The 26221-nt window shown below is 45.3% G+C and overlaps 6 protein-coding genes and 1 long non-coding RNA gene across 9 annotated transcripts; 3 read left to right on the forward strand and 4 right to left on the reverse strand.

Moving 5' to 3' along the window:
* The first annotated feature begins 2535 nt into the window (after positions 1-2535).
* fmc1 (formation of mitochondrial complex V assembly factor 1) lies at positions 2536-3999 on the forward strand. Its single transcript, XM_026325397.2, has 2 exons — positions 2536-2716; positions 3501-3999. The coding sequence occupies exons 1-2, from the start codon at positions 2588-2590 to the stop codon at positions 3702-3704; spliced, it is 333 nt and encodes a 110-aa protein (XP_026181182.1). The 5' UTR covers positions 2536-2587; the 3' UTR covers positions 3705-3999.
* Positions 4000-5285: 1286 nt separating this feature from the next.
* On the forward strand, positions 5286-9653 carry LOC113141436 (heme-binding protein 1). Of its 2 annotated transcripts, XM_026325846.1 has the most exons (4): positions 5286-5793; positions 7795-7933; positions 8099-8279; positions 8484-9653. In XM_026325846.1, the coding sequence occupies exons 1-4, from the start codon at positions 5716-5718 to the stop codon at positions 8659-8661; spliced, it is 576 nt and encodes a 191-aa protein (XP_026181631.1). In that variant the 5' UTR covers positions 5286-5715; the 3' UTR covers positions 8662-9653. The 2 variants fall into 2 exon arrangements, with proteins under 2 accessions (XP_026181631.1, XP_026181630.1); XM_026325845.2 differs by lacking the exon at positions 5286-5793 and having other exon boundaries at positions 7199-7933.
* On the reverse strand, positions 6503-7187 carry LOC113141437 (uncharacterized). Its single transcript, XR_003296739.2, has 2 exons — positions 7055-7187; positions 6503-6903 (listed from the first exon to the last, which is right to left on the reverse strand). It is a non-coding gene; the product is annotated as an uncharacterized LOC113141437 (long non-coding RNA).
* A 294-nt stretch (positions 9654-9947) lies between the features above and the next one.
* wbp2nl (WBP2 N-terminal like) lies at positions 9948-13734 on the reverse strand. The gene is made up of 8 exons (XM_026325844.1): positions 13602-13734; positions 12982-13090; positions 12710-12848; positions 12474-12566; positions 12144-12341; positions 11639-11749; positions 11063-11139; positions 9948-10970 (listed from the first exon to the last, which is right to left on the reverse strand). The coding sequence occupies exons 1-8, from the start codon at positions 13658-13660 to the stop codon at positions 10914-10916; spliced, it is 843 nt and encodes a 280-aa protein (XP_026181629.1). The 5' UTR covers positions 13661-13734; the 3' UTR covers positions 9948-10913.
* A 1651-nt stretch (positions 13735-15385) lies between these two features.
* Positions 15386-18199, forward strand: LOC113140984 (zona pellucida sperm-binding protein 4-like). Its single transcript, XM_026325143.1, has 12 exons — positions 15386-15539; positions 15616-15740; positions 15827-15947; positions 16114-16248; positions 16347-16519; positions 16774-16844; positions 16960-17084; positions 17204-17387; positions 17462-17603; positions 17706-17775; positions 17850-17987; positions 18063-18199. Exons 1-12 carry the CDS (start codon positions 15386-15388, stop codon positions 18197-18199), a joined length of 1575 nt encoding a protein of 524 aa, XP_026180928.1.
* A 215-nt stretch (positions 18200-18414) lies between these two features.
* rrp7a (ribosomal RNA processing 7 homolog A) lies at positions 18415-20461 on the reverse strand. Of its 2 annotated transcripts, XM_026325492.1 has the most exons (8): positions 20388-20461; positions 20059-20201; positions 19848-19973; positions 19234-19357; positions 19052-19149; positions 18765-18972; positions 18508-18590; positions 18415-18474 (listed from the first exon to the last, which is right to left on the reverse strand). In XM_026325492.1, exons 1-8 carry the CDS (start codon positions 20449-20451, stop codon positions 18472-18474), a joined length of 849 nt encoding a protein of 282 aa, XP_026181277.1. In that variant the 5' UTR covers positions 20452-20461; the 3' UTR covers positions 18415-18471. The 2 variants fall into 2 exon arrangements, with proteins under 2 accessions (XP_026181277.1, XP_026181276.1); XM_026325491.1 differs by having other exon boundaries at positions 18415-18590.
* A 636-nt stretch (positions 20462-21097) lies between these two features.
* On the reverse strand, positions 21098-26001 carry poldip3 (polymerase (DNA-directed), delta interacting protein 3). Its single transcript, XM_026326177.1, has 10 exons — positions 25912-26001; positions 25160-25260; positions 24617-25056; positions 24467-24511; positions 24233-24310; positions 23875-24096; positions 23221-23298; positions 23005-23134; positions 22732-22798; positions 21098-22188 (listed from the first exon to the last, which is right to left on the reverse strand). Exons 1-10 carry the CDS (start codon positions 25977-25979, stop codon positions 21972-21974), a joined length of 1446 nt encoding a protein of 481 aa, XP_026181962.1. The 5' UTR covers positions 25980-26001; the 3' UTR covers positions 21098-21971.
* Positions 26002-26221: the final 220 nt, after the last annotated feature.

Below are 26221 nucleotides of genomic sequence, written 5' to 3' on the forward strand. Positions count from 1 at the left end.
CGAGAGAGCGAGCAAATGAAAAGGTAAAGCACCTCCCAGCAGCGCGATGAGGAAAAAAAAGAACAAAAAACGAAAGATAAAAGCAAACACTCCGGTGGGCTCCGTCGTCTCCAGTCTCTATGTGGAAGGGGGGATTGGCTGGTGCCAGTTGTTCCCCTTCCCCAGCTGCCTTCTGCTTTCTTCTGTCTCTCCTCCCAAAAAAGACTTCCCATCCAGATGACAAAAGGCAGCCTCGGACGTCCTTTCCCCTCTCTCAACTGTGCTGTGAATTCACATGCCACTCACACAGGTTAGACATGGCTGCAGCGGCGACGCACAGGATCACCAGTGTTGCTCAGTGGCAGGGGGCTGCTGCTATTCAAGCACTGCCTGCCTCATGAGGAGGGATACTGAGCTGGAACTGCTCTGTCTCCCCTCTCCCGCCCATTCCTGCAAAAAAGACGGGAGGAAGGGAGGTGGGCCCGCTCGCTGCATTAGTATTCATTGAAAGAGTGTGAGAGAGAGATGAAGAGGAGGAGGAGGAGGAGGAGGAGGAGAGGTGCCTTCCAACAAATGTCGAGGAACCAAACCGGTGTGTGAAAACCGATAAGAGACTGGCTCCCCCTAGAGTCCACCATCCATACACCAGCTCGAATAACTGGAAACACTGGGAATATACACTCAGTGGTCAGATTATTTGGAACAAGCGTCTGATCCGACAGTCCTGCAGTGACTCCTCCTGCATGAAGCTGCTAATGTGCAGTTTGTTCTTTCAGCTGGATGATCAGTTTGGAGGATGTTGGACTACACTGCTTTAAAACAGAACACTGAGCAAAACACAACAACATGCACAGACGTGTGTGTGTGTGGTTGTTTGTAGTGTTGACAGCTAATTAACTAACATTCACCAGGGACTAATACGTTTCTTTGAATCTAACAGTATTTTCTTTGTCTCATTTATATCAGCGATGCTGGGCAGAACCAGAAACAGCTCACCGTACGCCACAGTCCAGTCCAACAGCAACACAAACAAACGAACAGCCGTGAAACAGCCTGAACACAAACCGAACATTTTCCCCTTCATGAAGAAGGATTCACTGCAGGAATGCTGGATTAGACTGACTCAGACTGACACAGGGGTTCCTAATAAACTGACCACTGAGCTCTAATGAGGTGCGACCTCTCTGAGTGATGCAGGCCGACCCAAACACCCGACTCTTGAACTTCTGAGGACAGAATTCAACGCTCTACTTTTGCAGCTCGTGGCTCCAGCTGCTTGGATTTACTCTAATCCACTTACAGAATAATTCAACTTTTGTAGGTCAAATATTCAGGCCTGGGCTTTTCTCTGGAGCAGAGTGTTTTTATCATCTTTGTGTGATGAAGCACTTGTCCTGTGTAAAAAATGAACTAAGGATTAAAGGACCTTCGGTTTGTGTCCGTCACGCTGTTCTCTGCATTTGGCCCAAAGCTAAACTCTGTGTCTGTGGCTCCCAAGGGTCCAAATCAAAGCTACTAGCAGACGGAGCAGTGACTCTCCACAGTGATCTGTTTCTGAGTTTCCACTCTGGACGATGACGGGGGAGATTCTATCATTACATTTCATTTAGCAAACAGGGCCGTGCTCAGCAGGCTTCACAGAGGCTTAAACCAGAGCGAGTGTAAGCTAAACTACAGTGTTTTGTTTTATTCTGAAGGAATAAACTGTTTGCAGTTTATTTGCACAGCTCAGGTTAGAGCTCCGTGATAAAGCTGTTAGTTATTGTAAAAGCATCAGACAGACTGATGATGACAGACCCTAAAGGAAAATATGATTCCAGGTCTCCACGGTGCTGTCCGTCTGTCCGTCTGTCCATCAGACACTAACTTCACTCACAACCAAACTCAAGGCCAGTTTTATTCACAGTGACGGGTGTTTGAGACTGAAGTGCATGAACAAATCACCTCATGTTGAATCTGAAGACGGATTCCACGTGACCCAGGATGAGCAGTTTCTGCAGATTTACTCTGGTGTTGGACGGAGCCATAAAGGCAGGACGTGCGTCTGCTCCTCGAGACATCTGACCGACTTTTCTGGACCCTTTGTTGCATTTCTGCAAAAAATACAACAAACACAAACCAGTGAGGAAGCAGTGAGGTGATAACAGTTAGATTTCAGTTTTCATTCCTTGTTTCCTCATTACATACATTTTGCACCAGTGGGCTCCCAGAGGCAGCCACTGCAGCTGGGGTCCAGCACTTTAAAGCCTGTACAACAGCAGCTGATTCCCTCTGAGAGGAAAAGGCCACACTAGAAGTGGAAAAGTGACTGTTTGAACTGGTCCTGCTGCAGAAACTACAACCAGAGCTCTGCAGGAGAAGGCTGGACGCTGGTGGTTCCTGGATAAACACGCGGAAAAACCAGACAACTCGTTTTGCAGTCTGAGTTAAATCCACGTTACCTTCAGGCTGCTGCGGGAGCACGTCAGGTGGGAGGAAGCGGCATGCGTCGGGAACTTGTCAACGCGTCACAGCGCCGCCGTGCGGTGGCTCCACGGCATCGCGCATCACATCGACTGTGCGGAGTTCGGTTGGTGCTGCCTGGCTCCATCACCACAGCAGCTCAGAGATGGCGGCGCTGCCTTCACCGCTGCGGGTTTGTCGGGGGATACTGAAGGAACTACGGCTCCTCCATGGCCCCGGGTACAACCAGTCACTGGCCTACACGTATGTCATGGACCAGTTTCGGAAAAATAAGGCGAGTTTGTCACAGACTGCGTGTTAGCTCAGTTAGCTCAACCGGCTAACCTCCATTACAAGCTGCATGGCTATCGTTAGCTAGCTGGCTAACTGATAACAATAATGTTGTGATTCATAATTTAAATAATTTATGCGTGTTTGACCTTTGACACACAAACGTGGAAGTCGGCGTGTTGTTTTCTTTAAACTGTACAACACTTTGAACCAACAGTTAGCTGCCTGCAAGGTGAAGCAGAAGGGCATGCTAACATTAGCCAGTAGCTAATAGCTAATGAGCGTTAGCATAGCTCAGAAGCTTTTGTTCTTATTTTTAATGTAGTTTTTAATCAGTTTATTAATTCGGCACCGAAATCCTTTGAGTCTTCAACCTAGTTTCACTTTTCACATGTTCACTGCCGAAGTCCAACAGTATTTAGTTTCATAACCTTCATGTTTACATGGGGCTTATTTGTTAAAGCTCAGAGCTTCTTTATTAATGCTTGGGAGAACATGGCTCACATGGTTTAATGTGCAGTCACTGGAGCAGAACAGATCCTGCTTGTCACTGTGTGTTTGTCCAAGCTCTGAAAAGACCCAGAGCTGTTTTAATGTACATGTCTCTGTGGGGACTGAGCCAGATGTTTGTGTCCATGCGGTTACAGAGAAAAAATCATGATGGATGTCTGATTTTGAAATATACAGTTAGATCTGAAGGCTTTTTCTGATAAATAACCTATAATCTGTAGCAGCCAATTTAATACATGGACACGCAGCACTAATATCTTCTCTCTCCTCATGCACAGGTAACTGGGGAGAGGTACTGCCGTGCCCAGCAGGAGGCGCACCATGCCTCACACTCATACCTGTGCTTGCTGGAATCTACCAGGAGCCACCTGGTCCTGCACAACCTTTACCACAGCAAGGGAGAGCGTAACCCAGAACAAGTGGCCAACCTAGTGGGGCTCAGGCTGCCCACTCAGCCCGGAGGTAAAGGCTGGGATAAGTGAGGGCGTGGGAGGGTGACACCTTGGAAGAAAGTCGTGAAACTCTTCAGGACTCGTGAATTCAACTCCAGTGGGATAAACAGACTGTGCTGGAGACTGCTTTGAAGGAACTCTAATTAGTCCTTGTGTTCAGAGGAGGTAAACGTGATATAAAATATAAACTGGTTAAAAGTGTTGATGTGTGTGTAAGCTGTACCCTACCACTTCTTCTCACCTGCTTTTGTTTCCTGTTGAAAAACAGTTGAACTGTAGGAACGTTTTCATTGATTTGTCCCATATTACAATATTCACTGTCACACTACAGTGTTTGGAGTTTTTCTTAACATTATGGTTCACGTTTACATCCTGTCATAGCAACTAAACACATTTATTACCAGATTTGCCGAGGAGCCAGGGAAATGCAGACAATTGGCTTAAATCAGCGAGAGCCTTAAACAAACACAGGCTTCAGGAAGTTTTCAGATGTCTTCATTGTTTCCACAGTAAAAGTCATTTTAAATGGATAAACCTACAGTTACAGTCAATCTTAGACCTGAGCAGTTTCCTGCCTCTTATTTTGTATCAATGTGCAGTAAAGCAAACATCTCAATGGAAAATATTAGACTTTAGAGTATATTATGATTTGACTCATTCAAAGGAAAGTTTGTTTTTGTTTGTTTGCATTTTCCATCTAACCCCATCTACAAAACAAGCCGGTCATTAAGCTGAATATCACAGCTTTAATTAGAGTTTAAGGCAGCTTACCAGCACGTTGTTTGTGCTTCACTGACTGCAACTTACATAACGGGACAAGAGGAGAAGTGTAAAAAAATCCTCAGAGTACATGCCAAACAGAAACAGCTGCATCATCACAGATGAGCAGCGGTTAGTGAGGAAACCCTCGAAGGCACAAATAGTTTCCTGCACCACATCAAGCTGCTCCCTGCACACGTAACAGCTGTACAATACTAGTATAATTAAATACACTCGCAAACAAATTGAAATTTGGGATTTTCACACTGTTCTGCCGGTACTGCAGTACAGCATCGCAGTACTTCTTCCACCACTGTGTTGCCTTTCTGTGCCTCAGTACTGCAGTTTTCCTGCCCTGGGGTGGCTCATCCCACTTTTTGCATTAAACCTCCCTTTTCCCCTCTTCCTCTGATGACTAACATTGCCCTCAGTGGGAATTTAAATAGACTGACCCTAAAGCAAAGTAACGCACAGTGACACAGAGAGAAAGACTGCGCTGCCCCAGACTAACACACGCACACGCACCCTAAACCCTGAAAGAAAGCCCGATGCAAACTGACAAAGCAACAGCTTGTGTCAAAATCTATAGTGCGCAAAAGGCAGGATGTAAATGTGCATCCCTGCGTCCTGCTGTTTCACGCGTCCTGGAGCAGACAGCCATGCCAAGCAGGATGAGAGGGAAAGCCTAACAAGAGCCGAGCGGCACTGAAGGTTACGCTGCGTTCTGTGGGGAGAGGTGGACGAGGTGACGCCCTGTGGACTGAATGATGCTGCACCTCACACCAAAACCAGAAGTATTTTAAAGGCAGCGCAACTAGAACTTATCGGGGGGGGGCGATGAGCTGCAGAAGCGCTCCCTGTCATCCTGGAGTCCAGGTTCAGGATAAAGGTTTCTGAGTGCGAGGTGATGACATAAGTAAGCGTCAGGCTGCTGAGAGGAGAAACTAAGAGCGGAGGAGGAGGAGGAGGGCGGAGACACTCCACCCGCCGGAGAGGAGGTTGATTTGATCATTCCCAGCATCTCCACCTTGTGCGTCTGAAAAGACCAGACAAATCCTCTGTGGAGGAGAGAGCTCTGCGCTCGCCAGAACAAAGCGCGCACTGTGCCGTGGAAGAGAATTTGCGCTTTGGACACTCTGGATATAAGTTACTCCTCGTTTTTCAAGGAGCCAGGGGACCGCACAAAGAAAGAGAGGACAAGCTGATTTCAACAAGACCACAGACCCCAGGGAGGACAAATAAGAAGCCCGAGGAGGAGGAGAGGTGACGCGGCCGAAGCGACATGTTTGGCATGATCAAGAATTCGCTCTTCGGAAACACCGAAGAGACGGAATATACTCTGCTCAGCAGCGAGACCAAGGTAAGAGGCGTCAGACACAACTTCACCAACCTGATGTGTTAAAGCTTCTGCAGCTTCTCCCCTTTTAGTTTCTCCCCACGTTTACGCACAGGCACCGTCATGTTCGCATGGATAGTTTGTTCAGCACTTCACTCTGATTATTGCATTAACATATCTGGAGTTTAGCAGCATCTTTGCCACAGTTATCACAAACCCTCTAACCTCTAGCAGCTTGGCGTTAATTGGCTGTGACCTTTAAGGGGGGGGCAAAAGGGGCAAAACAGCCAGAGCTCCTGTGTCAGTCACCGGGGCAGAAATGAAGAAAGATGCTGAGTTTGGAGCAGCCTCGAAACAACCGGGTCACTCATGCACCAGAACCTGTGGCTCACTGGTTTTACCGTTATGGGATTGTGCATGCGCGTTCGTGCACACGTGCACGTGGAACGACAGGGGACACGGTTTGTTTCTAAGCCCTGAGGTCGGATATGGATGCACTGACCATGAGGATGGTGAAACTGACGTCACAGAGGAGCAAGCCCCCCTCCCCCCCCCTTGTGTTTAGGTGCAGGTTATGTTTAATGCACACACACACACACACACACACGATTCCGACACCCTGCACTTTTAATTAAAAGTGACAGAAACCAAAGGAGCTGTCTGTCAAGGCATAAACACACACACACTCACACACACACTCACAGTAAACCAGCAGCAGCAGATGCAGCAGGTGAAATTCAGTCAAAGTGTGTTAATGAATCTACAAGGCAGTTTAACAGTGACACTGTTGATAATAACACCATCCATGTGCCCTGTTCAGGCACAGGGTAATTATCACTGTATAAACTGGCATCAGCAGCTGAACACACACACACACACACAACCGCCAGACACATGACAGACAAATTAATTGCACTACTGAACTGAAGTCAGCCTGTGCTTTCTTTGGTATGTCGCCCGTACACAACGTTAATGGTGGTCCCCCTGACACCACGCACACCAAAAGTCTTGTAATTACTGTGCAGGAGCCTGGTTCCTGTCACAAGTTCGACCTCTGTGATAACAGGGTGTTATCTTCCATTTGTTGAGGAATGAACGCGGCTGCTATGACTCTTCACAGGTTCCTCGGGTCCTCTGGAGAGAGGTATGAAGAAAATTAGTTGTTAAGTCACACAAATATAAAACAAAGTCATAACATAAGGGGGGAAACTGTGACTGGAGTCAGAAATGTGTTTTTAGATTTGAATTTTCCTTTAGGCAAAAAAAAAAAAAAAAAAATACTCACATCAGGAAGCAGAAGAAATGAAGCATGAGCATATTTCTGTCAGATCATTTTGAGAAAAGCACCATCTGCAAAATAAATGACATATTATACAACAGCTCACAGCTTCATCCACTTACACCCAAACAGCCCCACACTGGGAAAATATATCTGTAATAAGTGTATCATCACTTTGAACTTGCCTAGATAGAAAATCATACGTGGGCATAACTAACATCTGTATTTGAAGCCAGATTCCTTCCAAACCTACTCCACTTACTGTTCATCAGCATAGTCGAGCGACTGTGCTCCACATTGACCCCCCACTTAATCATATTTAATGCAAAACTGTTGCATCATATGAACAGTGTGTGTCTGAGGGTGGGGGGGGTGAGTTACATAAGAGGATGCATCTCTTGCCCAGTATTTGCTGGAAGCTGACTGAGCCCTGCAGAGCAGAAGAAGAAGTTAAATCAAACCAGTGTAAATATGTTTCATCTGTGTCCCATTATCTGGCGGCCCACGCTGATTTCACACACCCCCGCCAGTTCAAGGCCTCCGTCCTCCGGAGCAGACTGTCAACATCAGTGTGTCAGAGGTGACTCATGTCTGAGCTTAACCTCGCTCCTACACTCATCCCCAAGGAAGAGAACAGCTGTGTGTGTGTGTGTGTGTGTGTGTGTGTGTGTGTGTGTGTGTGTGTGTGTGTGTGTGTGTGTGTGTGTGGTCGGTCTACTAAGCCACCCCCTGATCTCCCCGTCCAGAATGGCGTTAGCTTTGAGGTGCGGCGGTACGACTCTGCCAAATACGCCACAGTGACCTCTGAGGGACGAACCTTTGACCAAGTGTCGGGGGAGCTGGTGAGGAAGCTGCTCATGTACATCGGTGGGAGCAACGAACAAGGTCTGTTTTACAGCTTCTGGTGTTGGTATTTGCATAACGATATTATGTGCTCGACACGAAATCACACAAATCCTGACCTTTAGATTTGTTTCTTGCTTTGGGGAGACTGGATTTCCTCCGCTCTGTTGTTAAATTCACATTCTGTCTCACGCTCCGTCTTCTAAGGTGAGGCCATGGGAACAGCAGCACCCATCATTATCACTGTCTACCCAAGGAACGACGGCGTCATGTCTCGCCGTTTGGCGGTCGCCATCAAAATCCCCTCCATCTACCAGCAAAACCCCCCGGCTCCGACCGACAGCACCATCAGGATTGAGGAGCGGCCCGGCATGACGGTCTACGCCCTGTAGGTGCCACTTAAACCGTTTCAGTCAAATATGGCAGTGTAAATAATAGATACAGTGCTGGTCCTCAGACATGTTTACTTGACCTCACAGGTCCACGTGTGGGTCTGTGTTCTGGTCCGGTGAAACATGATTCACCCGAATAAACGAACACTTTAATTATCCACTTAATTTAGATTTTTCTCCATTTCTTTTTCTGCCCTCAGGCAGTTTGGAGGCTTCGCAGGGGAGAGTGAGTACCGAGCAGAGGCCTCGCGTTTGACACGCGTCCTGGGCGAGACGGCTCCATTTCAGCGCAAACAGTATTTCTGCTGTAGCTACGACCCCCCACTCAAGCCTTACGGACGCCGCAACGAGGTGTGGTTTCTACAGGAGGAGCCGTAGGAGCCGTTCGAGCGGTCAAACCTCATGCTCAATATTCAACATTCAAACTTAATCACCCTTCCACCACTGACAGACCTGTAGCTCCAACAGTGTCTGACTGGTAAGAACAGGTGGGCAGATTTTCCACGTGTTGCATTTACCATCAGATCTTCTGCTTGTCACAGTAACTGCACTGAAGTTATCTGTTCAAACAACAACTACATCAGCACAGTAGTATTTCCTCACTTCATTATGGCAGTTTCTGTATTTTTGTTCCGATTTAAACCCATCCTCATAGCTCTGAAACATGAATTAAAACGACTAAAGACTTCTCAACTAATTCAGCATTCTGAAGAGAAAGCACTGTGACAGTTCAGTTTTAGAGCCAAAGGGAAAATAGATTGTTTATTAGATATTAACTTAAAATAGCCTGATTTGGATCCTGAGAGACCGGAGCTCAGTAAATTGACTCGGTGACTAATCTGACATTAATCTGTATTTAAATCCAACTGAATTGAATTTTTCTGCCCTTTGAGATTTACATGTTTGTCCTCAAGGGAAGGTAAAGTCCGAGTCGAGCTCCCATCTCCCTGAAGAACACACAGTAGGGCTTCGCACGACTTTAATCTACAGTTTAGTGACTGCGACAGAGACATGTACAGAATGAACTTCCTTTTCCTGAGCAAGGACTTGGAAAGAAACAGGAGCTGAGCCATAAAGTGAAACTAGTCTTTATGAATTCATGGCTAATTAGCATAATTAGCTAGCTAATGTTGTCGTTATATACAGTATGTTGGTGCATTTGTGTGTGAATATGTTGTGTCTTCATGCATGACGGTGCCACCTTATTCTCTTCAAACTGTGTTATGCAATAGGTCTGTGTGATTTTCTGTGATAGAAATAATCAGGTTTGTTTGTGATTCATAATATAATAAATGTTACTCAGCTAAAATTTGGATAACTGCAATTTCTTCCTGTTTCCAGGGACAGTCTCATTTAAATGAGGCCACACATGAACAGACCTCTGCAGATGTGACACACCCCATCTACTGCATTTCTAATGAGAATTAAAATTTAAGCGTCAAACGTATGAAGATAAATGATAAATATATTCAAATGTGAAATAAATGAGATTTTATTAGATTTTAATTGACAAAACGCAGAAATAGGAGTAAGAACTGCAAAAGAGATAATATACAAACATTTGATTAATTCAAGCAAACTAAATCCCAGACCTCCCAAAAAAACCCCTTTCTCCCACAACTGTGTGCACATAGTCCTGTACAGGTGTTTACTGTTGCAGACCGAGGGGGAGACGCAGGCTCTCACCCAGTTCAATCAGGAATAAATGGTTAGCATTCAGAAGAGTCAACAGCAGACAAAACACTGATGGGTCCTTTATATATACCGGTGTGACCCTTTAACTCCACGCTAGTGTGATAACTGAAAGAGTCTGGTCTCAGATCAGCTTTGCATACATTACTACAGAAGAGTAGAAGAAGAGAGCGTCAGGTAACCCCAGCTGGTCACCTGTAACCTTCTTATGTAAGGTAGAAATATTGCACATAGACGGGTTTCGCAAAAAAATCTTTCTAATCCCATTTCAAACAATACACTGCCCCTTTTCATAAACAAAACCTTCTTATTATAAGATAATATTATTTATTAAATTACGATGGCGAGTGTTAGAATTGCTTAAGACTGTAATGCAACATATGTAGTGCAGGATCATGCTGATCATGTCTGAACAAAATGGGAACCATTCAGATACTGTTCTACCAAATGATATTCAACCCAGTGGTAAATACTCACTAAAACCTGTGTTTTAATCACACAGTACCTGCAATGATACTGCAAAAATACTTTGTGTATAGTCAGAGTTGCTGTTAATTTCTAAGGATAATGAAATCAAACGTCTACAAAATGTCTTCAAAAATTAATTCTACATACTGCCTCCTCCTTTGACCTCGTGACAAAAACAAAATAAATCCCATCACTGAGACTATTGATCAGTCTCAGATAAGCCAGTCACAAGCTGTTTTCAGTGAACTGAGGTCAAAGGGAAAACAGTATTTAAAAGACGTGATTGCTTTATAAGTTGTTCAAAAACATTAATTAACTGGTGAATTATCGCTGACACATCTATAAGCCCTCTATGACTTGCATATTCTTTTACTACTGAATAGCTATCATCAACAATACTCCTGTTTCAGAATATATTGAAAATGCAAAGGAAGAGAAAAGACCGTCTGTGAAGTGATGGTTCCTGAGCCTCAGTTGTTTTTCTTGTCAGGAGAGTCTGAGGTTGGTGCATATGGTGGAGGCCGCTCCTGTGTGGGAATAAAGAAAAACTCCATTCAACAAGTGCTCATGTTACTTCTACGCAATTGCACTGGAGAAGAAGACAAGTAAAGCAGCTCACCATAGGCATGTAGACATTGTGTGGGTTGCTGGGATTGTAATATGCACTGCCTGCTGCTTCAGCTGCCTTGGCGTTACCTGTGCAGAAAATGAGACGTGACAAAGAAAGATAAAGACAGTGATGGATGATGAGCATATTTAGGAACAGATGCTACAGTTTCTAACAATGTAAGGAGAACAGATAAGGGGGATGGGGCATCAGTCTTCTGAAGCACAACAACTGACAGCTCCGGGAATCCTCAAGACAAAATCTACTGGCACATCCCGATGATGTGTCTCATGTCTATAAATGTCTAACTCAAAAAAAAGAAATATGCCAAACTGACATGGCAGCACAGCTTACCAGGCCGATTTAACTGCAAACCACAAGGTGCTAAAAAAGACTATGGGGGGAGGGGAAGAAGGGAGAATGTTTATCCTTTGGAACCTTGATGTGTAGCAGATGAGACATGAGCACCCCTTTTTTGGTGGCGTGCTTCAAAATGAGTCACTTTGAGGGAGACAGATCAGATCTGACGGGTGCAGTGACACAGACACACACACACAGGAAAAAATAAAGAAAGAGGGGGAAATAGACCTGGAGGTGCTGGTGGTGCTGTCCAGTTCTGGGGGGGTGCGGTCCAATTCATGGGTGGCCCGGGGTACGGGGGAGGTGGGGCCATGTAGTCAAAGCCAGACGGGTACATTCCTGGATCAAACAAAATGGAATAGAAAGAAAAAGAGAGTTTCAAGGTCTCAGGAGGTCACAGTCCGTCAGCAATTAGACAAATAAATAAATAAAACCATACAGAAAAAACTAAACTAACAGGGACAGAGAGAAACTGCAACATCATCGTTGCCTCGAGGGTTTTTCTTCTGTGCAACGACCAGCAAAGCACAAATGTATATACAAAAACAAGCACATGCACTGCTCACATGCACCAACACACACAGATCACCTGAAGGCTGACATCTATCACAGAGCACATACTGATTTTGCTACATTACATTAAATGAAAGAATAAACAAGTAAAAGAAATCTACAGGAGAAAAAAAATATGAGAGATTCTCATGAGAACCTTAAGTGGAACCTGCACCTGTACCTGCAGTGGCTGCTGGATAGGGGTAGCCCATGCTGCCAGCAGCAGGGGGAGGGCCCTGGTAGAATCCATTCTGCTGGGGAGGTGCTGGGTAAGGATAGCTAGGAGGAGCAGGTGGAGGTGGGCCGTAGCCATTCATCACTCCAGGTGAAGGATAGCCGTAAGAGGCCGCACCGTTCTGAGCAGGAGCCGCACGAGACGCTAGAACAAAGCAAGAACAATTAAGCTGGTCACTCACTGTTTCTACCCATAAATCCACTGTTGTATTAAGCTCCACTCGATGAATATTTGTAACATATGGGGCATGGTGGGTAAGTACAATAGCACACAAACCATTTGTGGCAAGTTTGAAGAGATGCTGTCCCAGTTCTATGGCCCCTCCACTTGGGAATGACATTTTGAAATGGGCCTGGCCCTCCCAGCCACCTGACGAGAGTGGACAACATTTTTAAGGACCAGAGAAAACCTAACATGCATAAGCAGCAGCTAAAGAAAAAGACAACACACTTAAAGTCACTGTATTTTATTCTTACAAACATATTCACAGAATCCAGCAAAGGGCCACCTACCACCAGGCTCAGCTGAAACTGTTCCTTTGATGTAGTTGGCTGCAAAGACTGGTTGCTCAATGCTGCAGCCCTTCATTAGATAATAGGGGAACATGGCTGAACCCAGACAGTCCTTGGTATTACTGGACACAAACACCAGCTAAGCCAGTGAATGAGGGAAGAGACAGAAGGTGGGGGGGGGGCAACAGTTAAAACAGGATCTATGAGAATATGAGCACTGCAGTGTTTTGATCAGGAAGACAGCAGCATGTTAAATATGTTTTGTTCTGTACCCTGTATGGTGTCAGGTAAACCGTGCCCTTCTTGGTCCCCTTCAGCAGGTCTGTCTTGCAGGTGACATCGCTGAACGACAGCTCCACGTTCTTGCACTCCCTTAAAACACTGGGGAAAAGAGCGAGCAGGTCAAAAATCTACTTTATTGCTGTAACGTTAGAAAATGTGTGAAACTACTGCATTTCACAACGTGCAGCTGTCCCAGTCTACACAACACCAACGCTATGTGGTGACATTTTGGTTTTAACGGGATGTCAACAAACGACAGCAGCCCTAACTTCCTGTTTTGATACGCGGCTAACGCAATAGCGTAGCTAGCAACATTACGTAAACTCCCTTAGCTATCAGGGAACGAAGAAATAAAGCTCGTCATTAATAACATTATATCGGCTCAGCTCTGAACAGTAACACAACGTCTGAATTACACTGACATGACGAGCGCGGATAACATTAATGTAAACATATGTTGCTCGTCAGGCCAGCTAACGGGAGGCTAGCGGCTGGTTAGCATGATGCTGACTACGCACCGTGACGTTTAATAAGGTAAACAAGCCAAAACAGAAACGACAGTTTGCAAAGTAACGAACCAAAGAGTAGACACGGGAGGGAAAACACACACCTCTCTCCGTTGTTTATCAACACGCCGCCGTTTTGCGAATGATTCCGATTTAAAGCCATGTCTGGGAGACGTCTGCTCTGATGCTGCCTGCGCTAAAGTCTGAGCGTCAACCCGACAGGACGCCCAGGAAAAGTCATCGGCGTTACGTCACCACGCTGTCCGACGACGCGTGATCATTGGTCAGAATCGGACTAAGACAAGAGCGGTCCCAAAGTACTGGGTAGCTGACGTTAACTACCTTATATACTTCTAATTTGAAGTACTTTCCATACTGCTGGGTAGCTGACGTTAACTACCTTATATACTTCTAATTTGAAGTACTTTCCATACTGCTGGGTAGCTGACGTTAACTACCTTATATACTTCTAATTTGAAGTACTTTCCATACTGCTGGGTAGCTGACGTTAACTACCTTATATACTTCTAATTTGAAGTACTTTATATACTGCTGGGTAGCTGACGTTAACTACCTTATATACTTCTAATTTGAAGTACTTTCCATACTGCTGGGTAGCTGACGTTAACTACCTTATATACTTCTAATTTGAAGTACTTTCCATACTGCTGGGTAGCTGACGTTAACTACCTTATATACTTCTAATTTGAAGTACTTTATATACTGCTGGGTAGCTGACGTTAACTACCTTATATACTTCTAATTTGAAGTACTTTCCATACTGCTGGGTAGCTGACGTTAACTACCTTATATACTTCTAATTTGAAGTACTTTCCATACTGCTGGGTATCTTGGGAATTTCCCCCCAGGGATCAATAAAGTTTGATGATCAGTCTGTATTTTGTTGGATCCATCTGATCCTGAAAAGGAACTAAAGTTCTCAGATAAATGTAGAGCAGGAAAAAGTCCAAGGTTTGACTCTGACATGTAGTGAAGTCCAAGGATGAAGTAGAACAAAATGCAAATTTGTACTTTGGTGTTTTCACCCACTAAAACAAACAAACGGTAAAGAGCTGCACAGCCATAATAAGGACATCCCATTATGAACAACATAAATAAAAGTGCAAATTCAATTCTTTGTCTCAAACTGTACATTATGAAAATCCAGTTTAGGGTCCAACACAATATTCAGGGTAATGCAGCACAATCATGATAAACGCTCATGACAGTTAGCCAGATAACATCTTGTATTTGTTTCTTTACCTGACACAGAATTTGAAAGGTAAGTTCACATTTTACAACCAAAAGTCCAGATGAGCAGAAGAGGAACTGAACCAGCAGTAGAGACACAAACATGGTACAGATGGAAGGCCTGTAGCAGAGGCTTTGGTTCTGTGTCAAGGTTCTGTCTGTGTAGTTTAGAAAGAGAAGCAGAATCTGGAGAGACTGAAATACACCTGAAGCACCAAGACAAGCAGGTAATCCCCCCCCCGATCCCCACGGACACAGGGCTGAGGTGTGACTTATGCAATAACTTAATTTAATGGCTCCCTGGGCATTGTGGGACATGTAGGAATTAAACGGTGACCTCTGAATTAATTAGCAGCTTGTTCTCTCCAGCCTTTGTCAGGGCGCACAGGTGGAGAGAACCGACAGTCGGTGACATTATTATGAAAGACGAAGAAGACCTTACGGACCTGACGTAGCTCTGGAGCTTCAAGGCAATTAACGCTAATTAATTGGTGCCACGTGACCGCTTCCCGCGTCCAAGAAAGCACCGGATGATTGTGTGAACAAAAACGGTTTTCATCAGTGAAAACATCCACAGTATAGAGAGATGACTCGTTATTGTGCAAAGCTTTGCGTGATTTACCTCATTTGCGCCTTCATGGCTCAGCAGCGCTGTTGGTGTTTCTCACACGCACAGGTGGAAGAAACACCTGAGCGGAAGTTACAGCTCGTGCAGCCGACAGTCACCTGCTCCGCCCGGAGACTGAAGGCTGTGTTCGGCTCGCTAGTCCAAAGTAATGTTCGCGTTGAAGGTAAGGTCTCGGTGACTGACGCTGCACGTCCAACGCATGTTGCACAGAAATCACTGCACCTGCTTTGTTTTTGCAGATATGTCAGGGGCCAAAATCCCAGTGCCTCAGTCTGAGGGGCCCTGTGGGCTGAGGACGGGCAGAGACAAGGATCAGAGGCTCTCAGTCGTCAGCAGATATGACAGCTGCTATGCTCAGATTGAGGTCAAATGACACACACATCAGCTGATTTAGTCTAAATGCACAGTGGATTTCCTAACGTCCATGTTGTGATGACCTTTGGTCCTCAGGACAGAAAAGTGGTCCTTCCTCTGCAGGTGCAGCTGATGGGAGTGGATCAGTGGTTCAGGGTGAACGTCAGCTGTCCCCTGGTAAAGAGGTCCAACGCGAGGACCCGCCTCAGTCCAACACGTGAGTGGAAACGGCTGATACATGTAAAATCAACTCATCCTCACAGCCGTGTCTGCTAAACCAGTGCTCCCACTTCATCACGTTCACACTCCAACCAGCACATTTCCCTTCACCTGGAAACATCACAATTCACTGACAGGACACTGAACACATGGCTCTTCTCCAGCAGCACCTGGACCCTGTGACACAGAACGAGCCCTGCGGGTGGACTGTGGCCATCAAAACGTTTCTCAGGAGGTCTGTTCCAAACTGGGATGCTGTTATGACGATCGAGATCAAACCTGCTACTACAGAATGAACGGTGAGTTTGTCTCATATGTGGAAGTCCTGTACCAGCAATCCCTCAGAGAGGAACACGTGCTCATGTAAGAAACATTTCCTGTCTGAGCCTCTCTGCAGCCTGCTCTCTGGACGGACACTTTGTGTTCTCAGTAAAAGCTACAGACACAGACCCGCCCGTCGACCCCAGAGGCCTCATGGTCAAAGACCAGCCACAGTGTTCGCCTGTGGTCACCACCCCAGACACCGCGGTCTTTAAGATTGGAGTCACGGACTGTGGGGCAAAGATGAAGGTAAAGCTGCTGGTCAAGACTTTAATTCCCCAAAAAAGATCAAAACATGATCTGGCATCAAATTTTTTAAAAACTCAGTTGTGTTGTAGAAAGATGTGAAAGAAGCTTTACAATCATAAACGTGCAGTTTACCAAAGTTTTCATTTACAGGACAGAGCTTCTTCATTAGCTCAGGAGACTCATTTATTTAGTATCAGTGAACAGTTTAAAAGTTTTTCTGGAACCTAAAGCTGCTCCTCCCTGCCGACCTCTAGGTGGACAAAGACATGATCATCTATGAGATCGATGTGGAGGAGCTGCTTGCCAGAGGACGTTCTCCATTTAGGTCAGATCTTCCACCTTCTATACATCAGTACAGAGCTCAGATGGTGTTTTCTGGTTAGAGAATCATTTCCCATGATGCAAGAACACTAAAGCTACGATATGTATGGGATTTGTAGTCTCCTGGTCCAGTGTGAATATGATCTGAAGCATGAAGTCAACCTGCCGGCCTTGTATGCCGTCACCAACCCCCCACCTGTGACTGCAATGGGAACCATCCATGTGCAGATGAGAATAGCCACAGGTAACAAAGGGCAGAGCAGTGAGGCTGCGTTTGACAGGATTTAATCACACACGTGTGTTTCGCATGCCTGAAGTCTGCAGAACAGTAGTGCCTGTGTTTGTCGTTACTTCTTCCTACAGACGCATCGTTCACGTCCTTCTTCACGGAGGATCAGCTTCCGCTGACGTTGCCCCTGCGTAAAGCTGCATATGTGGAGGTTTCCATCGCTCAGCCTTCCCCAGACCCGACCCTTTCCCTGCGTGTTCAGGACTGCTTTGCCTTCCCAGCGTCCAGGCACTCTGTGTGGACCCTCCTCTATGACGGGTAGGCAGACAACTTGAAAAGTATGTGTGCCGGTTTCTGAGCAGCTGTTAATTTCACTCTCTCTTCGTGGATAGATGCTCCAACCCTCTGGATAACATGAGAAGCTCTGTTCCTGTGGGCGCCCAGGGGATCAGCTCCCACTCCCAAGTTAAGAGGTTTGATGTCAAGACCTTTGCCTTCTTGGACCCTGTCACAGGCCACCCAAGTGTGGAGGAAGTAAGGACCTCACACAGATGTGTGGCTTTCTGAGCACTGTTCCCCATCTGCATCTGTACAGCTGCACAGCAGCTCTGCCGTTAACTGTGGAATCTCTCTCAGATGTTCTTCTACTGCTGGGTGGAAATCTGCACCGACGACGCCGACTGTGCCCAGCCCTGTGGCTTCGTTTGTGAGTATGTGTTTCACCTTGTGCTGTGTGGTCAGTGCATATACATGTGGTGCTGTTACACTTTCCTCCCACAGCTTCTGAGAGAAGGAGACGGAGACGAGCGGTCACGTCGCAGCTCAGCCAGGTGGAGCTGGTGATGTTGGGGCCTCTGCTGCTGCTGGGACAGAACCGCACCGAACTGGAGGACGACCCGTGTGTGAAACTGAACACAAGTATGTCGGACTGAGCACAAAGCTGCAGTGTCGATGTGATGGAGCAATATATAAACGTGTTTCCCTCCGTCTCAGTCTTTCAGGCGACGGTGTATGTCCTCTGTGGCGTTGGTGCTGCCCTGCTCCTGATCCTGCTGTTGACGGCGTGGTCGTACATCACAAAGTGTCAGAGGCCACAAGTGCAGCAAGATAACAGCGAACAATGTCAATAAATCATTTCACCCACTGTAGTGTCCGTCTCTGTGCTGTTAACTCATGGGTGGGGCGTTTGGACCCAGCTGAGGCTCAGTCTGAGGTAACTGGGAATGTTTTTGATCAAAGAATGAACATTAAAAGACGAGAAAGCAGGAAATATAATCAAACTGAATCAAATTTCCTTCACCGTCATGAAGTGAGGTGCCATAACTCAATAATCATAACACAACAATCACAATAATACTTTATTCATACAAAAACGTTGTGGTTCCTAATGGAGCTGGTTGACTCAGGCAGTTCAATGAGCAGAGACAGTGTTGACTCAATAAGGTCTGAACTTCCTCTGGGCCCTCAGCAGAGCTATTCTCTGTTTATCCTCCTCAAACTTTTTCCTTAGCTCAGCGATGTCTGAAAAAGAAACACATAAAGTGCAGTTAGTTACTGTAGTGTTGTCTTTATAAATCCTACCACTCCATCTCCTTCAGAAAATTAACTGCAGATGGACGAGCGAAACCAAATCTTGATTCCAGTCGATCCTAAATGTTTCTACAGGCTGAGTAAAAACCAGAAACATCAACTTACGTTCTTTCTGTGTGTTCCTGTGCTGCCAGGTGTAGAAGTTCATGAGCTCCTTCCTCTTCTTCTTCCTCATCTCCTTCTGTAGAGTCCTCTGGTTGGCCGCCTCGGTGTGGGGGCGGGCCTTGGTGCCCTTATGTCCTCTTGTGACTTTGACCCAGCCCTCCTCATCCTCCTGCTGCTGCTCAGCCTCCTTCCTCTGCCGCTCGGCTTCCTGTGGCACAGAAAACAACGTCAGGCTGAAGTCAGTGGAGCGGTGGGCAATGCTGCAGGCAGAACCGCAAAACTCCCACCTCTTCTTTCCTCTTGTCATAGTCCTCCATAAAGGAGTCCACTATTTTTTGAAGGTTTTCTGGCCTAATGAAGGAGTCCGTGTACTGCTGGATCCATTCTGCCGGGACAAAACACACAGACATGTCAGGAGGTTCGTTTCTCAGCTGAACCTTAGTTCATATTTAAAATGTGCAGCACCTACTCTGGACCCCTGTCCTCACTGGACGCTGCTCCGTGCAGACCACCAGCGGCACATTGTGTGGGTGAGATTTAGCTGCTGTTACACTGGATGAGTCTTGAAAAACTACGTAGCCAACTTTGAAACCCTGGTAGAGACAGAGGCGCAGAAGGTAAAATTACCCTTTCACTTCCTGTACACTTTGTTTGTATTGCAGATTCATTTGAAATCAAGTGTTTGGAAAGTCACATGTTTATCCCACGTTCCTGACATGCACAACAAAAACCAGGTCCCTCAGACCTAAAGGATAAAGGACAAGTCTCAGAGTCCAGCCACAGTCCGGACCCAAACCCCAGAGAGAGATGGAGGTTCAGATTCTTCCCTCCAACCTGACGGAGCCTGAGAGGAAGAATGGGGGAATGTGCACAGAACCAGGTGTGACCAGACTGAAGCTGGACCAAGTCTACAAACTCCTGAATAAAGTCCTGAGTACTTTAGATCTCAATTTATAAATTTGCATGAATTTGTACAAAAATGTTTTTTCATTGGGCAAAAAGGAAAACGTGGAAGACGTGAAGGCCACAGGGGGAGAACGTCTCCCCAACGACACAGAACGAAGAGCAGTAATAAAGACAAACCTGTTTTTCAGCCTGTCTGAAGAACTTGGACAGTCTGGGTCCAGACTCCTTAGAGGAGCCCGGGTGGTCTCTGAGCTCCACAGACTGAACACTGCCAAACTGCGAGAACAGGTCTTTGACAACAGCCTGAAACACAGACAGTCAAACAGTGTCACTCAGACAGACAGTCAGTCAGACAGACTGTCGGTCAGTCAAACAGTCAGTCAGGTACCTCTGGGCAGTACGGCGGGACGTTGAGGACAAACAGAGTCCGGTCCTGCGGTCTGTGTGAGCTGGTCTCTGCGCGGACTCTGTGCTCCTTCACAAACAGCTGGTGCTGCGCTGCGGAGTCTGGGCTGAACTGTAGGGCCAGGACTGAAACACAAACAAAGAAACAAACCAATAAACAAACAGCTAAACCTGCGGCCCAACACGTCGCTCATCAGCGTCTGAACCCGCCCGGATCAAAACCCACACAGGCCGTGAAAAAGACGAGAAACGGTTCAGGCCTCGGACTGAGCCTTAAAGCGGGTTAAAGGGTCAAAGTGAAGAGACAAACACCTGTAAACCCTCCAGGTAGGACACACGGCTGGGCACGGGCATGGCTCTTCTTGGAGGACGCCATCTTGGTGTGACCTTTCACACCGGAAGTAAAACAAAAACAACAGCTTTTAGTTTCTAGATTGTTGCTATAAAAATAATCAGTTATACGATCAAAATTAAATTGAAAATTTGAAGGAAATATTTATATATATCGTTCAATTTGAATTATTGCTGGAGTTTCTGTTATTTTGTCTGGCCCGTTTATATCAGTGAGCCTCCCCGACACAAGGGTTCCTAATAAACCGACCATTGAGCAGGTTTATTAGCGGGATCTCATGATTGTTTTTTTGTAATATTTGTTTTTTGGGATTTTCCAAATAAAGAGTTTAATATAAAGACTGGAGCAAAATAGTAAATGTTAATAAATAGTAAATGTTAAAAATGCCCTTTATATCATTTTTCTCAATGTTTGAAGATCTTTTATTTCATCGAGTTTTAAAAAAATCATTTAATTCTGAGCACATTACATCTTCACTATAATTTTCTATTAGAACCAGAATCAGCTTTATTGCCAGGTACAGCAAAGAACACTTCACAGTACTAGGAATTTGTTATTAGCTGTTGAGTTACTTGTGAATATGTAACTTATGATGCCTGAGCTGAATTAGTAAGAGCAGACCTGTGGACAAACTGCACTTTAAATGTTGAGGAAAGAAGAGTCGCACAGATACAAATGCTAAATGTTTAATGGTGACATTTCAGACAGATCTGACCTCTCCAGTCTTCTTGCCCAACGTACCAAGAAAGCAACAGAAAGTGATTTACAGACCCTATACTTAAATCATGTGTGACGTGTACTACACATATTTAAACAAATACTGTTTCAAAACTAGATAACCAAGTAAAACAGAGCAGCAAAAACAGTGAAACCAAACAACATGACTGAGAACAGAGTCACTGAAATGACTGCTCAGCCTCAATTCACTCACTAAAGTACAATTATTCTGTTATTCAGTGACTCTGGCTGGTGAACTGTACACTTCCTGCTGTTTGGTCTGTTTTGTTTCTACGGTCTGTATTCACACACGCAGACAAACTGAAAAGAGGTACAGACAATATGACCGAATACACCTGTGTGGACGTACAGGGCTTCAAACATAACGTCTCAGTCACAATGCTGCAGTGTATGTCAGTCAACTTCTCTTTTGCTGGGACGTTGGTGTAAATGGATTAAACAAAACTAAACAAGAATATCCAGATGGGCTGGTATTGAATTAATCCATGAAAAAAAAAAAAAAAACCCTAAACATGCTCTGATTTGGAGCTTTCCACATTAGATTAAAACAACAAACCACATGACATTTCCCTCCACTGGCCCAGCACAGGAACAAACAGGAGACGTCTGGATACGACAGAACCAAAAACAGGGCGCTGCGTATCTGATTTTCATCTTCAGAGCTGTCAGGACTATCAAATGTGTAAAAACCTGTTTCATATGAGAATGGAGTCTGCCTGCTGTCAAGATGAAAACCAGTTTATATGAGAACAGTGAGTATGCAGTAATACGTTTCTGATCAGACAGTGTATTCACAAGAGACAAGGTTATATCTTAATGCGAAAAGCAGTGGCCTGTGAGCTGGGGGGCTCGGTGGTGGAGGCGGACTGTGCAGTGGACTTGAACAGAGCTTTGAGGATGGTCTGGGGGTCCACCTCAGGAGTGGGCTGAGATGAGGCTCGCTGTCCGGAGGAGCGAGACAAAGACGGGGGCAGACCTTCTTTCTTTGTACTGCTGCCTGAACCTGGACTGTCACTGAGCCTCCTGCAGGAGCCAGGAAGAGAAACGAGTGTCAGTTCTTCAGGACCACAGAGAGAGTCAGCAAAGCACATAAACCTCCACACATTTCATGTTTTGTTTCATGGAAAACTCAGTTGTCAGAGCAAAAAGATTTAGATTTGTGAGTGGACAGTGCAAACCAGAAACACACAACAGCCACTGGTATTTACATTTCAGCGCTTTGCTAAACCTGATTATATCAAACATGATCAATTTGTACTGTGAACTGGACACACCGTACCACCAATTAGAGTAAGCCAATAACCAAATGTTCTGTTTGAGTAACTGCCTGGTCCTAAAACAGGTAAATGCTCCTTACAGTGAGCCAATTACATACATATTTAACACAATCAACATCACTGGTAAATAAACTGTGACTAAAAAAGAAAAGCATGCTGGGCAGTTGCCTGGACTAGAGACCAATTACAGGTCACTGGAAACATGCAAAGTAAAGTACATCCATGTCCACACTCATGAGTGCACAGATTAATACATACTAAAGAAATTATGGTCTGTAGGGTCACTTACAACAGAATGGGCTGATCAGAAGTGATGACATTTCCCTGAATATGAAGGTTACACTTCATGGGTTGGCCTATTGGGGAGAGAAGAAGAAAAAACATCGACACAAACATCCATGTGGTTTGAAGTTCATCCAAGCAGGCCACTATTCAGTTCACAAAAACACAACAGGATGTCCTTAACACACTACAGCTGTCATTGCCCTGCATGTAAAACAGAAGCCTGAGCCAAAAACCCAGAGAACACTGGATGTGTGGCGTCCTTGCTACTGGCACTCACCGTCCAGGCAGCGGTTGTTGTACTTCCTGTATGCGCTGACAGCGTCATCTTTACGGACAAACACCACTTCAGCCACACCCACCCTAACCAGCCGTGCTCGCTTCAAGGCACCGCACACACAGAACAACTCCTGTGGAAGTGCGCACACACACCGAATGAGTCATCGCTGCATATCAACCACAGCAAAAGGTTATTGGAAAACTGTGGTTTACTCACCACTATGTCTTCCTCGGTGACCCGGGGATGCAGGTTGTTCACTGTTATTTTAGTGCCCTCCAAAGGACTGAAAGCAGGCTGGAAAGACACATGACAAACAGCAGATGAATAAACATATGCAGTGAAAACAGCTGCCATAAAAACATCCTGAACCGGATGTCTACATGTATTAAATCCATACTGTAATTTCTGGGGTAAATACTGACAGCAGATCATAATCTCAGTCAGCTATTTTATTGTAAAGAAGTGAGGCAGCTTCATGTCTTTTACTCATGTTTTCATTCTATAATGTTGTCATCCTGATAGTCTGTAATTTAGATCTACTACATTCTCTGTATACTTGACTACAGTTTTTGTTCTGAAGAGTGTTCCGTGTCTGGTTTGAGGGTGTAAGAACACTGTCAGATGCTGCACAGATTGGAAAGGCCCTTGAGGTAAATTTGTGATCCTGAACTGTACAAATAATAAGAGAATCATGGCACTGGAAAATAAGGACAAACAGACCTCAGGGTAAAGATTACTGCCTGACTGGCTTACTGAGATATAATTTAACCAACATTTGGTTGGTACAAATGTTACTGACTTGGCATAGACACAAATTACACTGTACTCCAAAGTGAGGGGAGGAGCTGAGACTGAGCTACAGATGTTTACCTGAGGAGGAGTTGGAGCCGTTGTGCTGGTTTCTGGTGTGCTTTGCTGCAGGGTCCTGGACACGGGCTGTAAGGCTGCAGCTGAGGAGCGGGCGGCAGCCATGTTGGTGCTGGGCCGAGTGGGAGCCACAGGGACTGGAGGACGTGGGGCTGTATAAGCATCATTTCTAACCACCTTAGTGATTGGGGCTGACATGGAGAATGCTGCACCCACCTGACCAGACTGTCCAAGACAGAAAAACAGGACGTGAATTTTAGTGTAGGCACAGATGACAGATATATACTGTTTACAAAGGATGTGTTTCTGTGTGGTGTCCTACAGTTTACGAGATCCGAGCCTGTCAAATGGCTGTTCTTACCCGTGACTGTAGCATATTGTTGGCAGTAGTGATCTTTATTTGTTTACTGAGGGTGCTATCATACTCATTTGATTCAGGCTGTGGGAGACAAAATCATTTATTAGTACAACATTTTGAGGTTGTATCCACGATGCTGTACGAGTGAAACATAGAAATCTCTTTAAGAAAACATTCTCAGAGAGATTAATCTGAAAATCTGACATGTTTCAATACGCCAAAGAAAAACAGAACAACCTGTGTCGCAGCACGTATGCCAGCTGACATCCCCACTGGACGCTGCTGTAAAAAGAAACACCACACATCAGAATACAGTGTTGGTATCATTACACACTTCAATACATCAACATACATGCAGGATGTGATTTGCCAATTATTTAACCTCACCTGGATGGTCTTGGTTATTTTCAGGGGTGGTGCAGCAGCAGCTGCCTGTGTCTGTGTCCCTCCAATGCTCCTTTTGAGGCTCAACCTTTCACGAGCATCCACCATTCTCTTGTTATTGCTGAGCTGTGGTGTTGTGCCGCCCCTCGAACTCAATCCTTGTACATTAGGGGCAAACTGCCTTGTGTTTACACCGCCAGGAGTGTTACTGGTCTGTACCTGTATCTGTGTCACAAGTGAGCCTTGGCTCTGTAGTTGGTGTGTTACAGCTGTCTTTTGTGTGCTCTGCGCTGGAGCACCAGGCTGATTCTGCCCTTGTTTGCGTGAGTTGATCATCTGACGAGCATCCTGCAATCCTCCTGCTCCTGCTCCTCCCCGGCCACGGATTTTAAACCGAGCATCCTTCTGAACCAGTTTTTCTCTGGCGTCTTTCACCTGAAAGCCTGAGAGAATGCATGGTGCTCACTTCTCAGTTGGTTTTCACTGGATACAAGGGATAATTGATCTTAGTTCTTTTATTTGTCCAGGCAATATCGGCAATATTACCTGTTCCTCCTCCAAGCCGCTGTCTGACATCATTAACCCCAATTTTCTGCCGGGCATCAAAACTCTTGCCAACCCCTCCTGCACCCCGTCCAAACGTGGGCCTGAGAGAAAAACAAAGCCCAAGCTCCTATTAAAAAAAACCACTGGGATTGTGTCGACAACACTTTCTAAAACCTTAGAAGTTGAATTTGTTGTTTGAGTAACGCTTCCGGTAGTAATGTTCAATTAACTGCCTTAATATTTCATTCAGACTGAGTTATTATACCCTCACAGACGTGTGTCACAATATAAATGTGCCTTTATATTCGGATAATGTTGAGAAATCTAACACAAACATTTGAACAACCTTAGACAACACCCGAACTTAAATCACTGGTTTAAACACCGGGTCAAACAAAGTGAGAGCTAACAAATATTAGCCAGCTAACGTTAAGTCCAACGCGTCAACTTACAAACATCCATTCAAGAGATCACAGATTTCCAAGTTTGTGCGTTTGAGCTAAAACTGAATTTGATCAAAAATCAGATAAATTACCAACTCGTGCTTTTTTCTCTTGTTTTAAATTAATAATAGTTTCAGGCGTAAAGGCCTCCGGCTAACGTTAGCTTAGCATTTAACGTTACGATAAACCCGCTAGATGTAATGGAACCAGCGACCTGCTCTAATTTGACGTTGTGCTTTTAAAACACTGCTACACATTACAACCTCCCTAATATCATCACATCCACCGGTGCAATCATAGTTTTATTACCGTTTAGCTGGAGCCTTGAGGTTAATACCGCGCTGTCGTATAACTTCATCCAGAGAGACGTCTGCCATTTTCTCTAACCGACTCACGGCGCATGCGCGGATGGCATGTTTTACCGTGTACTACGGAAGCTGCACTGAGCCAAAATGTACAATGGCTTTTGGGAGCGGACCCGATATTTATATTAGTTTCATTATTTGTTTAAGTCGATCGATCGTGTGTTTAATAACTTAAGAATGATTAGTCCAGAACTACGACTGCATCGATTAAGAACCGGATATTTCCCGGTACACAAGACTGATCTGCGATCGAT

The sequence above is a fragment of the Mastacembelus armatus genome, chromosome 8, assembly GCF_900324485.2.
Source record: "Mastacembelus armatus chromosome 8, fMasArm1.2, whole genome shotgun sequence".
In the NCBI taxonomy this organism is placed as follows: Eukaryota; Metazoa; Chordata; class Actinopteri; order Synbranchiformes; family Mastacembelidae; genus Mastacembelus; species Mastacembelus armatus.